Source organism: Heteronotia binoei, chromosome 7, assembly GCF_032191835.1.
Source record: "Heteronotia binoei isolate CCM8104 ecotype False Entrance Well chromosome 7, APGP_CSIRO_Hbin_v1, whole genome shotgun sequence".
Classification (NCBI taxonomy): domain Eukaryota; kingdom Metazoa; phylum Chordata; class Lepidosauria; order Squamata; family Gekkonidae; genus Heteronotia; species Heteronotia binoei.
Genome location: NC_083229.1, coordinates 17,907,458 through 17,920,798, shown reverse-complemented (window position 1 = coordinate 17,920,798; position 13,341 = coordinate 17,907,458). Strand labels below are relative to the sequence as shown.

The window sequence follows — 13,341 nt, the reverse complement described above, 5'->3', positions numbered from 1 at the left end:
AAAAAGCAGAAGTGTGCAAAATTGCCTCACGGCTGTGCTGACTGTGTCGTGTGCTGCCCCCATGCTTAGAGGGACCCTGATTGGATGGAAAGGTGGCATTGAAATGTTTCAGAATGAAAAAAAATCCTACATTGTTAACTGAATTCCCCTCTCCCACCTAGAAGCCCAGTAGAGACAACCCCTCCCCCTGCTCACATTGACCTCCTGCGCAAAGGAGAAGAAGTGGACACGTAGGTGCTGGTCCCGCTGTCTTTGCCGAATCACCAGGTTGTGACCACACAGAGGAAGTGGCCAGTGTGTACTCCCTTTTCCCGTGGCACAGAAGGGGGAGCTGTGTACTGGGCTAGTGTGTTTCAGGGTTAGCTCAAGTAACACCTGGCTCGGTTTAAGGTGGCTGTTTGCTGTTGGTTAGCTAAAAGACTGTAAACTTGAAGCAACAGCTGACTACCATGTGACCTTTGTTTGTGGTTCGGTTCTTCTAAAAAAATGAACAATGGTGCATTGAGTTTTAAGAACCGCAAGCAGTGTTTCATTAGCGGGGGGTGGCTTTTATGACCTGTTTTGCTATTGCTTTGCAGACTATTCTGATTTCGAAGACAGCTCTCTCGAGTACCTGGACCGGTGCTCCTCTCCTCTCACCAGGTCCTCCGGGAGCTCTCTAACCCTACGAAGCACGATGACGGAGAAGAATACTTCCTACCAGTTCCCAAGGGCTATTCTGTCTGTCGACCTTAGCGGTGAAAGTAGGTTTGCTGTTTCTTGTGCCTGAATTCCCCGCCTGAATTCTGTTCATTGTGGGCAAGAGTGAGGTCAACAAGCATATACCACTTTAGAGATCACAGTATGAGTAACTGTAGTGCTACTACTTGGCATTATGACCTATTGAGGTAGTTTGTCACCGTTCAGTTTCCAGTGCCAGCCAGCTTGCCCGGGGGGGGGGGTGTCTCTGGTAAAGCAGGGTGTGGTGGAAAGAGTTTTGTCTCTGCCAGCTGGGTCCGGGAGTGGGGAGGGGTTTAGATTCAGTTTTGTGTAGCCAGTTTGGTGTAGTGGTTAAGGGTGCGGACTCTTATCTGGGAGAACCGGGTTTGATTCCCCACTCCTCCACTTGCACCTGCTAGCATGGCCTTGGGTCAGCTGTAGCTCTCATAGGAGTTGTCCTTGAAAGGGCAGCTGCTGTGAGAGCCCTCTCCAGCCCCACCCACCTCACAGGGTTTCTGTTGTGGGGGAGGAGGGTAAAGGAGATTGTGAGCCGCTCTGAGACTCTTTGGAGTGGAGGGCGGGATATAAATGCAATATCTTCATCTACCTCACAGGGTGTCTGTTGTGGCGGAGGAAGGTAAAGGAGATTGTGAGCCGCTCTGAGACTCTTCGGAGTGGAGGGCGGGATATAAATGCAATATCTTCATCTACCTCACAGGGTGTCTGTTGTGGGGGAGGAAGGTAAAGGAGATTGTGAGCCGCTCTGAGACTCTTCGGAGTGGAGGACGGGATATAAATCCAATATCTTCATCTACCTCACAGGGTGTCTGTTGTGGGGGAGGAGGGGAATGGAGATTGTGAGCCACTCTGAGACTCTTTGGAGTGGAGGGCGGGATATAAATCCAATATCTTCATCTACCTCACAGGGTGCCTGTTGTGGGGGAGGAAGGTAAAGGAGATTGTGAGCCGCTCTGAGACTCTTCGGAGTGGAGGGCGGGATATAAATGCAATATCTTCATCTACCTCACAGGGTGTCTGTTGTGGGGGAGGAAGGTAAAGGAGATTGTGAGCCGCTCTGAGACTCTTCGGAGTGGAGGACGGGATATAAATCCAATATCTTCATCTACCTCACAGGGTGTCTGTTGTGGGGGAGGAAGGTAAAGGAGATTGTGAGCCGCTCTGAGACTCTTCGGAGTGGAGGGCGGGATATAAATCCAATATCTTCATCTACCTCACAGGGTGTCTGTTGTGGGGGAGGAAGGTAAAGAAGATTGTGAGCCGCTCTGAGACTCTTCGGAGTGGAGGGCGGGATATAAATCCAATATCATCATCATCTTCTTCTTCTTCTGTCACTGAACACAGTTCAGCATCACCACCGTGAGATAGTCCTTTAAACTTTCCCGAGTACCTGCATGTTCCTTGTAGAGCTCATTCAGTCCCACTTGTGGGAAGGGCGGGGTATAAATCTTAAATAAATAAAAATAAAAAACTTGTCTTGAACACTGTGTATGACAATTGAGAAATGCTTCCTAGTGTTGACTCACAACATACACCCTTTATGCTTCTTCCTTTCTCCTACATTTGCTCGATTTATAACAGCTGCACTCTCCGTTTTCAGCATTTCCTTGAGTTAAAAATTATGTAGTCTTGTAGAGAATGTAAAAAAAAAGAAATGCTGTGTAAAGTTTTCCCGCTGTGGGAGGGGATGGAGCTAGTGTTTAAGACAAGAGAATCTGTTAAATAAGTGTTTGAGAAAGCAGCTCTGCGTTTGGAGTAAGCAATCCTTGCCCAAACAGCATCATTGCATCTGCCTTTTTTATGCGGTGGCTAAAAAGGCAAATACAATTTTGGGTTGTATCAACAGAAGTCTAGTGTCCAGATCACGTGATGTGATAGTATCGCTTTTCTCCTCTGGTAAGACCTCACCTGGAGTATTGTGTTCAGTTTTGGGGACCACATTTTAAGAAAGATCTAGACAAGCTGGAAGGGGTCTAGAGGAGGACGACGAAGATGGTGAAGGGTCTGGAGACCAAGTCCTATGAGGAAAAGTTGAAGGAGCTGGGGATGTTTAGCCTGGAGAGGAGGCGACTGAGAGGCGATATGATCACCATCTTCAAGTACTTGAAGGGCTGTCATAGAGAGGATGGTGTGGAATTGTTTTCTGTGGCCCCGGAAGGTAGGACCAGAACCAATGGTTGAAATTAAATCAAAAGAGTTTCCGGCTCAACATTAGGAAGAACTTCCTGACTGTTAAAGTGATTCCTCAGTGGAACAGGCTTCCTTGGGAGGTGGTGGGCTCTCCTTCCTTGGAGGTTTTAAACAGAGGCTAGATGGCCATCTGACAGCAATGAAGATCCTGTGAATTTAGGGGGAGGTGTTTGTGAGTTCCCTGCATTGTGCAGGGGGTTGGACTAGATGACCCTAGAGGTCCCTTCCAACTCTATGATTCTATGATCATCCGATGTACTTTCTGGCGCACACTTCAACAGGGGATGCAGCCTCGTTCTTTCTTGAAGTCCACGGGTGGCTGCTCGACAAATCGCATCTCTTGTCTTCTGAATTTCAGACCTCTCAGACATGGAGTTTTTGGATGACTCTTCTACCGAGAGCTTGCTGCTGAGCGGCGACGAGTACAATCAGGACTTCGATTCCACCAATTTTGAAGAATCTCAGGACGAAGAGGACACCCTTAACGAAATTGTCCGGTGTATCTGCGAAATGGATGAGGAAAACGGCTTCATGATTCAGGTCAGGAATTAATTGCATACAGTCTGGTTTTCGACAGGCATTCCCCCCCCCCCCTCGTTGAGACTTAATGATGATACGTTGCATGCAGCTTCCAGAGCCGGTTGCATGCAGTTTCCAGAGCCGGTTTGGTGCAGTGGTCAAGTGCAAGGACTCTTATCTGGGAGGACCGGGTTTGATTCCCCACTCTTCCACTTGCAGCTGCTGGAATTACCTTGGGTCAGCCATAGCTCTCGTAGAGCTGTCCTTGAAAGGGTAGCTTCTGGGAAAGCTCTCTCAGCCCCACTCACCTCACAGAGTGTCTGTTGCGGGGGAGGAAGGTAAAGGAGATGTGGAGATGACAGAGAAGCCTTCCCCCCCTCCCTTTTTCTTCTGTGTTCACTGTGGAAAGTGGGAGGGGGCATTTACCGATGCCACAGCCCTGGTTTTCAGGAGGGAAGTCTGAAGAGCTGAGTCAGATTGGACCAGAGGCGAAGTTCTAGATCTGTTGCAGAAATTAAAAACCAATACATCTCCTGGTCCTGATGGTATACGCTCAAGAGTTCTTAAGGAACTCAGATGTGAGAGAGTTGATCTATGAATCAGCCGTATGTAACCTATCACTAAATTTAGCTGCTTTGATAGAAGACCAGGGAACAGCAAATATGACACCAATTTTTAAAAAGGGATACAGAGGGGAACCAGGAAATGACAGGCCAGTCAGCACAACATCTTTCTCTGGCAGATTAGTAGAAATGGTAATCCAAGATAAAATTGTTAGACACATAGAGGGACAAAGCCCGCTGAAGCAAAATCAGCATGGCTTCTGCAAAGGAAAGTCCTGTCTTGCCAACCTTTTGGGATTCTTCAAGAAAGTGAACAAGCATGTAGCAAAGGTGACCCCAATATACATTATTTCAAAAGGCTTCTGACAGTGTACCTAGCCAAAGACTCCCAAGTAAACGAAGCAGTCATGGGATAAGAGGAGAGGTTCTCTTATGGATTATAAACTAGTTAAATGACAGGAAACAAAGGGTAGGAATCAGTGGACAGTTCTCATGATGGAAGTAAGGAAGCAGTGGGGTCGCACAAGGTACTGGGGCAGGTACTATTTAATTTATTCATCAGTGATCTGGAATTAGGAGTAAGTAATGCAGTGGCCAAGTTTGCAGATGACACCATTTTATTTGGGATGGTGAAAAGGCTGGTTGTGAAGACCGGGTGAGTGGGTGATAATGTGGCAAATTGTTGCTGGAACTCTCTGTCTGGAGCAGTGATGTCCTGCATTCTTGGTGCTTGGGGGGGCACAGTGGGAGGGCTTCTAGTGTCCTGGACCCACTGATGGACCTCCTGATGGCAGCTGGGGGTTTTTTTTTGGCCCCTGTGTGACACAGAGTGTTGGACTGGATGGACCATTGGCCTGATCCAACATGGCTTCTCTTAATGTTCTTATATTCAAGTGAAGTTCAGTGTTGGCAAATGTAAGGTGATGTTAAAAAAAAAAAAAAGGTAGTCCCCTCTGCAAGTACCAGTTGTTTCCGACTCTGGGGTGACGCTGCTTTCACAACGTTTTCACGGCAGACTTTTTATGGGGTGGTTTGCCATTGCCTTTCCCAGTCATCTCCACTTTCCCCCCAGCAAGCTGGGGACTCATTTGACCGACCTCGGAAGGATGGAAGGCTGAAGTCAACCTTGAGCTGGCTACCTGAAACCAGCTTCTGCTGGGATCGAACTCAGTTCATGAGAAGAGGGCTCCAACTTCAAGTATAGGCCAATGGGGTTGCAACTCACTGAGACTGAGAGGGAAAGACCCTGGGGTCCTAGTGGATAGCTCAATGAAAGTGTCAACCCAGTGTGTTGCAGGGTTGAAAAAAGGCGAACTCTCTGTTAGGGATTATTAAGAAAGGAATTGAGAATAAACCTGCTGATGTTGCAATGCCCTTTTGTAGATCTCTGGTTCGGCCTTATCTGGAATACTGGGTGCACAGCTCTGGTCCCTGTGTCTCAAAAAGAACATTCCAGAACTGGAAAAAGTATTGAGGAGGGCAACCAAGATGATTAGGGGGTTGGAGCACCTTTCCTGTCAGAAAAGGCTGAAGCGCCTGAAACGTCTCCTTTTAGAAAAGAGGCGACAAAAGGGTACATGACCGAGCTCGATAAAGTTATGGATGGGGTGGAGAGCGTTAACGAAGAGCAGTTTCTCTCTCTCAAAGCACTAGAACCTGCGGGCACTCAGTGAAGCTGATGGGTGGTAAATTCAGGATGGAGAAAAGGAAATACTGCTTTACGCAGAGAGTGATTAAAGTGTGAAAGTTGCTGCCAGAGGATATAGTGACGGCCACAGGAATGAAAGAGCTTTAAAGGGGTATTAGATAGATTCGTGGAGGATAGATGTTAGCGGTTGCTAGTCTCGGCGATTGTTAGGGGAATCTTCACATTCAGAGGCAGTCAGTCTCTGAAGCCCAGAGCCAGGAGGCAACATCAGGGGAAAGACCTATCCTTTGTGCCCTGTTGTTGGCCCTCCAGAGGAACTGGTTGGTTAGTGAGAGCCAGTTTGGTGTAGTGGTTAGGTGTGTGGACTCTTATCTGGGAGAACCGGGTTTGATTCCCCACTCCTCCACTTGCAGCTGCTGGAATGGCCTTGGGTCAGCCAGAGCTCTGGCAGAGGTTGTCCTTGAAAGGGCAGCTGCTGTGAGAGCCCTCTCCAGCCCCACCCAGCTCACAGGGTGTCTGTTGTGGGGGAGGAAGGTAAAGGAGATTGTGAGCCGCTCTGAGACTCTTCGGAGTGGAGGGCGGGATATAAATCCAATATCTTCTTCTGTGTGAGACAGGATGCTGGATTAGATGGACCACCGGTCTGATCCAGCAGGGCTCTTCTTATGTCCATTTTCATCAATGATGTGGCACATTCACAGAAAGGTAGCTCAGCTGAGTTGATTCTCATGGTCTTAATCCAGAAAATGGAGATGCCGAAAGTTTAATCTGGGTCCTCCAAGCCCCTTCTGGTCTACCCCTTTCTCTACATCTCTGGAAGGTACTGAAGAATGAAGAGTTGTCCTCAGAAGAATTATCTCTGGATTTGAGGGCTGTACCAGAAGGCCTTCTGCGTCTTGTCTTGGCCTCCCACGGAGATGCAGCCTGCCCACAGCTCCACCAGTGGGTTCTTCTTGCTTACAGTCTTTGAACCATCGAACGGCCAGTCTGCTCGTAAAATAACAAGCTTGGCTTTTTTAAAAGTTTCTGTTCGGTTACTGGCTTCTGAGGTCTTCGTGGAAAAAACAACAACTCCTCACCCACATTTTGCAATTTCGGTTACGTTGGTGTGATTTTGAGAGCAGGTTCTGGGAAATCAGATGGTTGGAGTAGCGTGGAAAAGAGTACTTAATTCTTCTCTGTTGCCCACCTCTCTCACATGACAGAAATCCTCAAAGCAGAGAGAGAGAGAACTTGCAGCTCTTTCTTTCTTTCTTTCTTTCTTTCTTTCTTTCTTTCTTTCTTTCTTTCTTTCTTTCTTTCTTTCTTTCTTTCTTTCTTTCTTTCTTTCTTTCTTTCTTTCTTTCTTTCTTTCTTTCTTTCTTTCTTTCTCTCTCTCTCTCTCTCTCTCCCTCCCCCCCCTCTCTCTCTCTCCCCCTCCCTCCCTCCCCCCCCCGAAAATGGTGTTTTTTTCAGATGTTTCCTCCTGTCTCTGGATAAAATAACATTCTCCTGTTTAGCGTCAAAACCAAAGCAGTCATGTTGCAAATGTACCATTGGCGTTTTGTTAATGTCTTATTAGTGTGTTGGGGTGCAAAGTGACTGTTGTCAGCATTGCCCACGCTTTTGCTTCAAAATTGGAAATGAATTTGTGTTCCTAATATGGTAGTCAGCCTTATTCTCTTGTGTGCTAACAAAACGAGTCATGAAACCGGGTCCCTCCTATCCTCTCACTGTCCTCTTCTTTCATCCTCACCACAGTGTGAAGAGTGCCTGTGTTGGCAGCACAGTATATGCATGGGGCTGTTGGAAGACAGCATTCCGGAGCAGTACATCTGCTACGTTTGCAGGGACCCACCTGGTATGAGTAAATTTTCAAACTAAGTTCTGAAATTTCCAGTACTGTACTTTGTGATTCTAGCATTTGTGGGTGGTGGTTTCCTGGGATCACCTGCTGAATTCTCTGGCTACGGGTTTACAGGGCTTTTTTTGTAGCAGAAACTCCTTTGCATATTAGGCCACACACCCCACTGATGTAGCCAATCCTCCAAGAGCCACAGGGCTCTTAGTACAGGGCCTACTGTAAGCTCCAGGAGGATTGGCTACATCAGAGTGTGTGGCCTAATATGCAAAGGAGTTCCTGCTACAAAAAAAGCCCTGCTGGTTTATATGTCACTCCTTCCCCCATTCCATCCCAACGGTGATGTAACACTACTCTCTCCCTAGATGTTTGTGTGGTCACCTGCAGGCCGTCTACCCTATTTTAAAAATTATTTATCGCCCACCTTGTTCCGCAGTCTCTGTGCACGTAACATAAAGGTCTAAATATCCCAGGTAAAATAATATCCAGTAAAACTCAATATCTGTCCTTCTGCCTGCTTAACCTACTGTTTTCCACTTACGCCACCTCACCTGTTCCAGACAGGTCTTAGAGTGTTTCTGAAAAACTTAAGTTCTGACTTCAGCAATTCTCCACTGAGAGGTAGCTCAAGCTAAGGGGTGTGTGTGTGTCACCAGCAGCTGCGCATCCAGATGGCTTTGTTACTGGGGGAGCCATTGACCAGTTCCGGGTGATCACAGTGGGACATGGGAAGCAGGAGAAAGCAATGTATTTAAGGACTTCTACATTTGAAAGTCAAAATCCCTGTCTTCACTTGTGCCCAGAAGACGGTAGGAAGTTACCCGAGGTGCTAGCATGAACAGTGGTGATGCAACTTGTGTTTGGCAGAAAACATACAGGGTTGGTTTTTTTTTTCCTCGCCCATTGCAGTGGGGAAAAACACTACCGCTGACCATGGTCACAAATTGTGCTTTGGGCCACAGCTGCAAATCTGGGAATGTCCAAGGATAATGAAATTGAGTAACCGGGTGGCGGGAGGGGGGGCCGTCTGCGTCATCTGACTTCAGCAGGTCTGCCTGCTTACCTTTGAAATATCAATGCTGACCTGAATTTTATGTTCACTCCCAGTTACGATTGTAATACACAGGAGCAGGCATATAAACCTGTGCGAGTGGCTCATGAGTTGAAGGTGTGCGCCTAATTTGGGTCCCGCGTTGTTCTACGGCTTCAGACCAACACGGCTGCCCACCTGGATCTTTTCCCTGCGAAGTTATTCACTGTGCAGAAAAAAAAAGGCCTCTAAATTGGCTTCCTTGACCCCCAGCAACAGAATAAGATCTGCTTTCTCCCCTCGCTCGTAGGTCAGAGATGGAGTGCCAAGTATCTCTACGATAAAGACTGGTTGAACAACGGCCACATGTGCGGCCTCTCGTTTTTGAAAGAGAACTACTCTCACTTAAATGCCAAAAAGATAGTGTCAACGCACCACCTCCTGGCTGACGTGTACAGTGTTACGGAAGTACTCCGAGGACTGCAGCTGAAGATTGGGATTCTCAAGTAAGTGGCTTCCGGTGTACCTTACTCTTCAGAGAGCCAGTTTGGTGTAGTGGTTAAGTGTGCGGACTGTGCTCTGGGAGAACCAGGTTTGATCCCCCACTCCTCCATTTGCAGCTGCTGGAATGGCCTTGGGTCAGCCATAGCTCTCATAGTCCTTCTTCCCCTGTAGTGGTTAAGTGTGCAGACTCTTATCTGGGAGAACCGGGTTTAATCCCCCACTCCTCCACTTGCAGCTGCTGGCATGGCCTTGGATCAGCCATAGCTCTTATAGACCTTCTTCCCCTGTAGTGGTTAAGTGTGCGGACTCTTATCTGGGAGAACCAGGTTTGATTCCCCACTCCTCCACTTGCAGCTGCTGGAATGGCCTCGGGTCAGCCATAGCCCTCGCCGAGGTTGTCCTTGAAAGGGCAGCTTCTGTCAGAGCTCTCTCAGCCCCACCTACCTGGGATTCTGTTGTGGGGGAGGAAGGTAAAGGAGATTGTAAGCTGCCCTGAGATTTGGAGTGGAGGGTGGGATATAAATCCAATATTCCTCCTCCTCCAAGGCTCCTTTTGGCACAATTCATATTCACCAAGCCGGTCCCAGTAACCATTGACTATGGAGATTATTTCAGGCAGGAAGCTGTGCTGGTGAGCAGTAGAAGAGCTGGGTTTGAGTCTGGATCTCCCTTGGGAGCTTCTGGCTCTTGAAAGCTTATACCTCGGATAGGTTGCTGGTCGTCAAGGTGCTTCTGGACTCATATCTACAGTTGCTCATAGGCTGGACCTGGGGTGGAATTCTAGCAGGAGCTCCTTTGCATATTAGGTCACACACCCCTGATGTAGCCAATCCTCCAAGAGCTTACAAAAAAAGAGCCTTGTAAACTTTTGGAGGATTGGCTCCATCAGGGGTGTGTGGCCTAATATGCAGAGGAGCTCCTGCTAGAATTCCACCCCCTGGGCTGGACACATTTTGAACAACCTGATTTCACTTCTCTGCTGCCTGTTCTCCTCTCAGGCAGCCATGTCCCTGAATCTATCCTTAGAAGCGTAAAAACTGTACCTAAGGGTAAACTTCCTGTCTGCTTCGCCCAAGGCTGCTTTGGGTACCAAACCTGACCTGATATACTCAAATAATGGATATTGGCTGCTTATCTCATTGCATGTACTAACCCATCTTCCACTGTATTTTAATGTATTCTTTCTTTTCTAATGGCAAACTAGAATGATGTTTATGTGTGTGTTACATATTTAACTTAAATATATGAGAAACTAATGCCCTCATTTTAAACCCGGAGCTAATATTACAACAGACTCTTATTTATGGCACTTCACACCTAATGACATAGACATCAATCTGCTATTCTGACTTATATTGCCCCCTTGTTGATGCAGCCCAGTTAACATAAATTAACAATCACCAGGCCCCAAATTGTGATCCTTTTAAGATGCTAAAAAACATTTCCATGATTTTGCATACTGATTTTGCATACTAACTCACTGCCCACTTTCTATATTTGGGACTATTTGCCATTCCATCCTATTGCCTGATGAAATGAACATGAACATATGAAGCTGCCTTATACTGAATCAGACCCTTGATCCATCAAAGTCAGTATTGTCTTCTCAGACTGGCAGCGGCTCTCCAGGGTCTCAAGCTGAGGTTTTTCACACCTATTTGGCTGGACCCTTTTTTGGAGATGCCAGGGATTGAACCTGGGACCTTCTGCTTCCCAAGCAGATGCTCTACCACTGAGCCACCGTCCCTCGTGTGCTTCACACGAAGCTGGCATTCTGAATAAAACTTGCTTGGTCTTAAAGGTGCCACTTGACTCCTACTTTGTTCTAAACCTGACCCCCTGCAACTCATTTTCCCCCTCCTTCCTAGGAATAAACATCACCCTGACCTTCATCTATGCGCTTGCACAGGTGTGCGAAAAGAGCAAGACCAAAAAACTCTCGGATTGGAAAGAAGGGTATTGGCTGTGCCAAATACTGTTAACTTCCCTGAAAGGACAGGTCGTGGCCAAAACCACAAAGAGCCCCCTAGTTTGCCCCCAAAGATGGAGGAAACGTACATTACGAGTGAGCATAGTTACCAGAAGCCGCAGAGCTTTGTTCCGGACTGCAAGCTGATGAACAATCCCATGAGCTCAGACGAGGACGACATCAGCAGCTTCGAGGACGACCAGGAACATCTCTTAGAGGATAAAAACTGTTTCCAATATGCGTCGAAAGAAGATGGTTTCGGTTATCAGGTAAAACTACCCATTCATCTGTGCAATCTTTCAGGAGTTCAGGTTCTCTTCTGGTAGAAGTGCAAAGCTGTCTGTAGCATCTTCAGTCTGCGGCACAGAAGATTGCTTGAGGGACGGGGAAGTTGCAGATGGCATTTTTATAGAGCAGCTACTGCACGCTTTAAGATACTTAAACAGGACCTTGGCGGGGCTTCTTTTTTTTTTTTTTTGTAGCAGGAACTCCTTTGCATATTAGGCCACACACCCTTGATGTAGCCAATCCTCCTGGAGTTTACGGTAGGCCCTGCACAAAGAGCCCCGTGGTGCAGAATGTTAAAGCTGCAGTACTGCAGTCCAAACTCTGCTCACAACCTGAGTTCGATCCCCGGCGGAAGCTGGGTTTTCAGGTAGCCGGCTTGAGGTTGACTCAGCCTTCCCTCCTTCCGAGGTCAGAAAACTGAGTCCCCAGCTTGCTGGAGGGAAAGTGTAGATGACTGGGGAAGGCAATGGCAAACCACCCCGTAGAAAGTCTGCCGTGAAAATGTTGTGAAAGCAATGTCACTCCCGAGTCGGAAACGACTGGTGCTTGCACAGGGGACCTTTCCTTTCCTGCAGGGTGACGTGATAGAGGTTTACAAGATTATGCATGGGATGGAGAAAGTGGAGAAAGAAGTACTTTTCTCCCTTTCTCCCAATCCAAGAACTCGTGGGCATTCAATGAAATTGCTGAGCAGTCGGGTTAAAACGGATAGAAGGAAGTCCTTTTTCACCCAAAGGGTGATTAACATGTGGAATTCACTGCCACAGGAGGTGGTGGCAGCTACAAGCATAGCCAGCTTCAAGAGGGGGTTAGATAAAAATATGGAGCAGAGGTCCATCAGTGGCTATTAGCCACAGTGTGTGTGTGTATATATATATATTTTTGGCCACTATGTGACACAGAGTGTTGGACTGGATGGGCCATTGGCCTGATCCAACATGGCTTCTCTTATGTTCTTATGTTCCTGTACGAAGAGCCCTGTAAACTCTTGGAGGATGGGCTACATCAGGAGTGCGTGGCCCTTGATGTTCCTGCTACAAAAAAGCCCCGGATCTTGGGAAGTAAAGCTGGAATGATTTCACTGTCCATTCATAGAAGAACCCGAAGCAGAGAGTTTTGAAGGACTGCGTAAAAATACCTCAGGAGCCGTTTAGCTGTAGAATCATCTGGAAGCCTCAGAACTTTTGTCTTGAAAGGCTGAGAGGCAGAGCAGGGGTGTCACATGGGTAGCAGGTGCCCCACATGTATGATAGGCTCTGTGTGTGTGTGTGTTTGTGTGTGGAGGAAGATAGCGTTGCTCCATGAGAGGGACAGCAGGATCCATAGATCTGACTGTTCTGCTTGCCTCTTCTCCATTGCACCCTCCCGTCGGTGGCAGAAATGCACCACGGCGCATGCTTAACCTTCCACCACAGCGCACGAACACAGGAAGTCGCATTTTACGTAGTCAAGCCATTGGGCCATTGCGATCGGTATTTCCTACTCAGTGGACAGTATTGCCTACTCAAGCTCTGGGGTCCCAGGCACAGGTCTTTTTCACATCACCTGCTTTCTTTTAACTGGAAACGGCAAGGCTCGAACGCAGGGCCTTCCGCACGCCAAGCAGAGACTCTGCTCCTGAGCCGCAGCCCCCCCCCCCCTGCACGTTGAAAGAGATCGTCCCTTGAGTTCCTTCCAATAAACTTACGAGAGGAGCTATCACTCAGTGACAAAGCATCCGCTTGGCACGCAAAAGGTCCCACGTCCAATCCCTGGCATTTCCAGCTAAAAAAAAAGGGTTGGGCAGTAGGCGATGCGAAAGATCTGTATCTGAGACCCCGGAGAGTCACTGTCGGTCAGAGTAGACAATACTGATCTCGATGAACCAATGGTCAGGTTCTGCGTAAGCAGGACAGTTTTTGTAGCAGAAACTCCCTTGCATATTAGGCCACACCCCTCTTGCATAGCCAATCCTCCAAGAGCTTACAGGGCTCTTGGTACAGGGCCTACGGCAAGCTCCTGGAGGATGGGCTACATCAGGGGTGTGTGGCCTAAGATGCAAAGGAGCTCCTTCTACAAAAAAAGCCTTGCGTG

At 47.8% G+C, this 13,341-nt stretch overlaps 1 protein-coding gene across 1 annotated transcript in view; it reads left to right on the top strand.

The window, feature by feature from the left end:
* PHF20L1 (PHD finger protein 20 like 1) overlaps positions 1 to 13,341 on the top strand; it is a 95,651-nt gene that overhangs the window by 72,706 nt on the left and 9,604 nt on the right. The window contains exons 14-18 of the mRNA XM_060243213.1: positions 579 to 743; positions 3,266 to 3,447; positions 7,378 to 7,477; positions 8,818 to 9,013; positions 10,880 to 11,249. Of these exons, the coding sequence (XP_060099196.1) occupies positions 579 to 743; positions 3,266 to 3,447; positions 7,378 to 7,477; positions 8,818 to 9,013; positions 10,880 to 11,249 (1,013 nt within the window). The remainder of the gene's footprint in view (positions 1 to 578; positions 744 to 3,265; positions 3,448 to 7,377; positions 7,478 to 8,817; positions 9,014 to 10,879; positions 11,250 to 13,341) is intronic.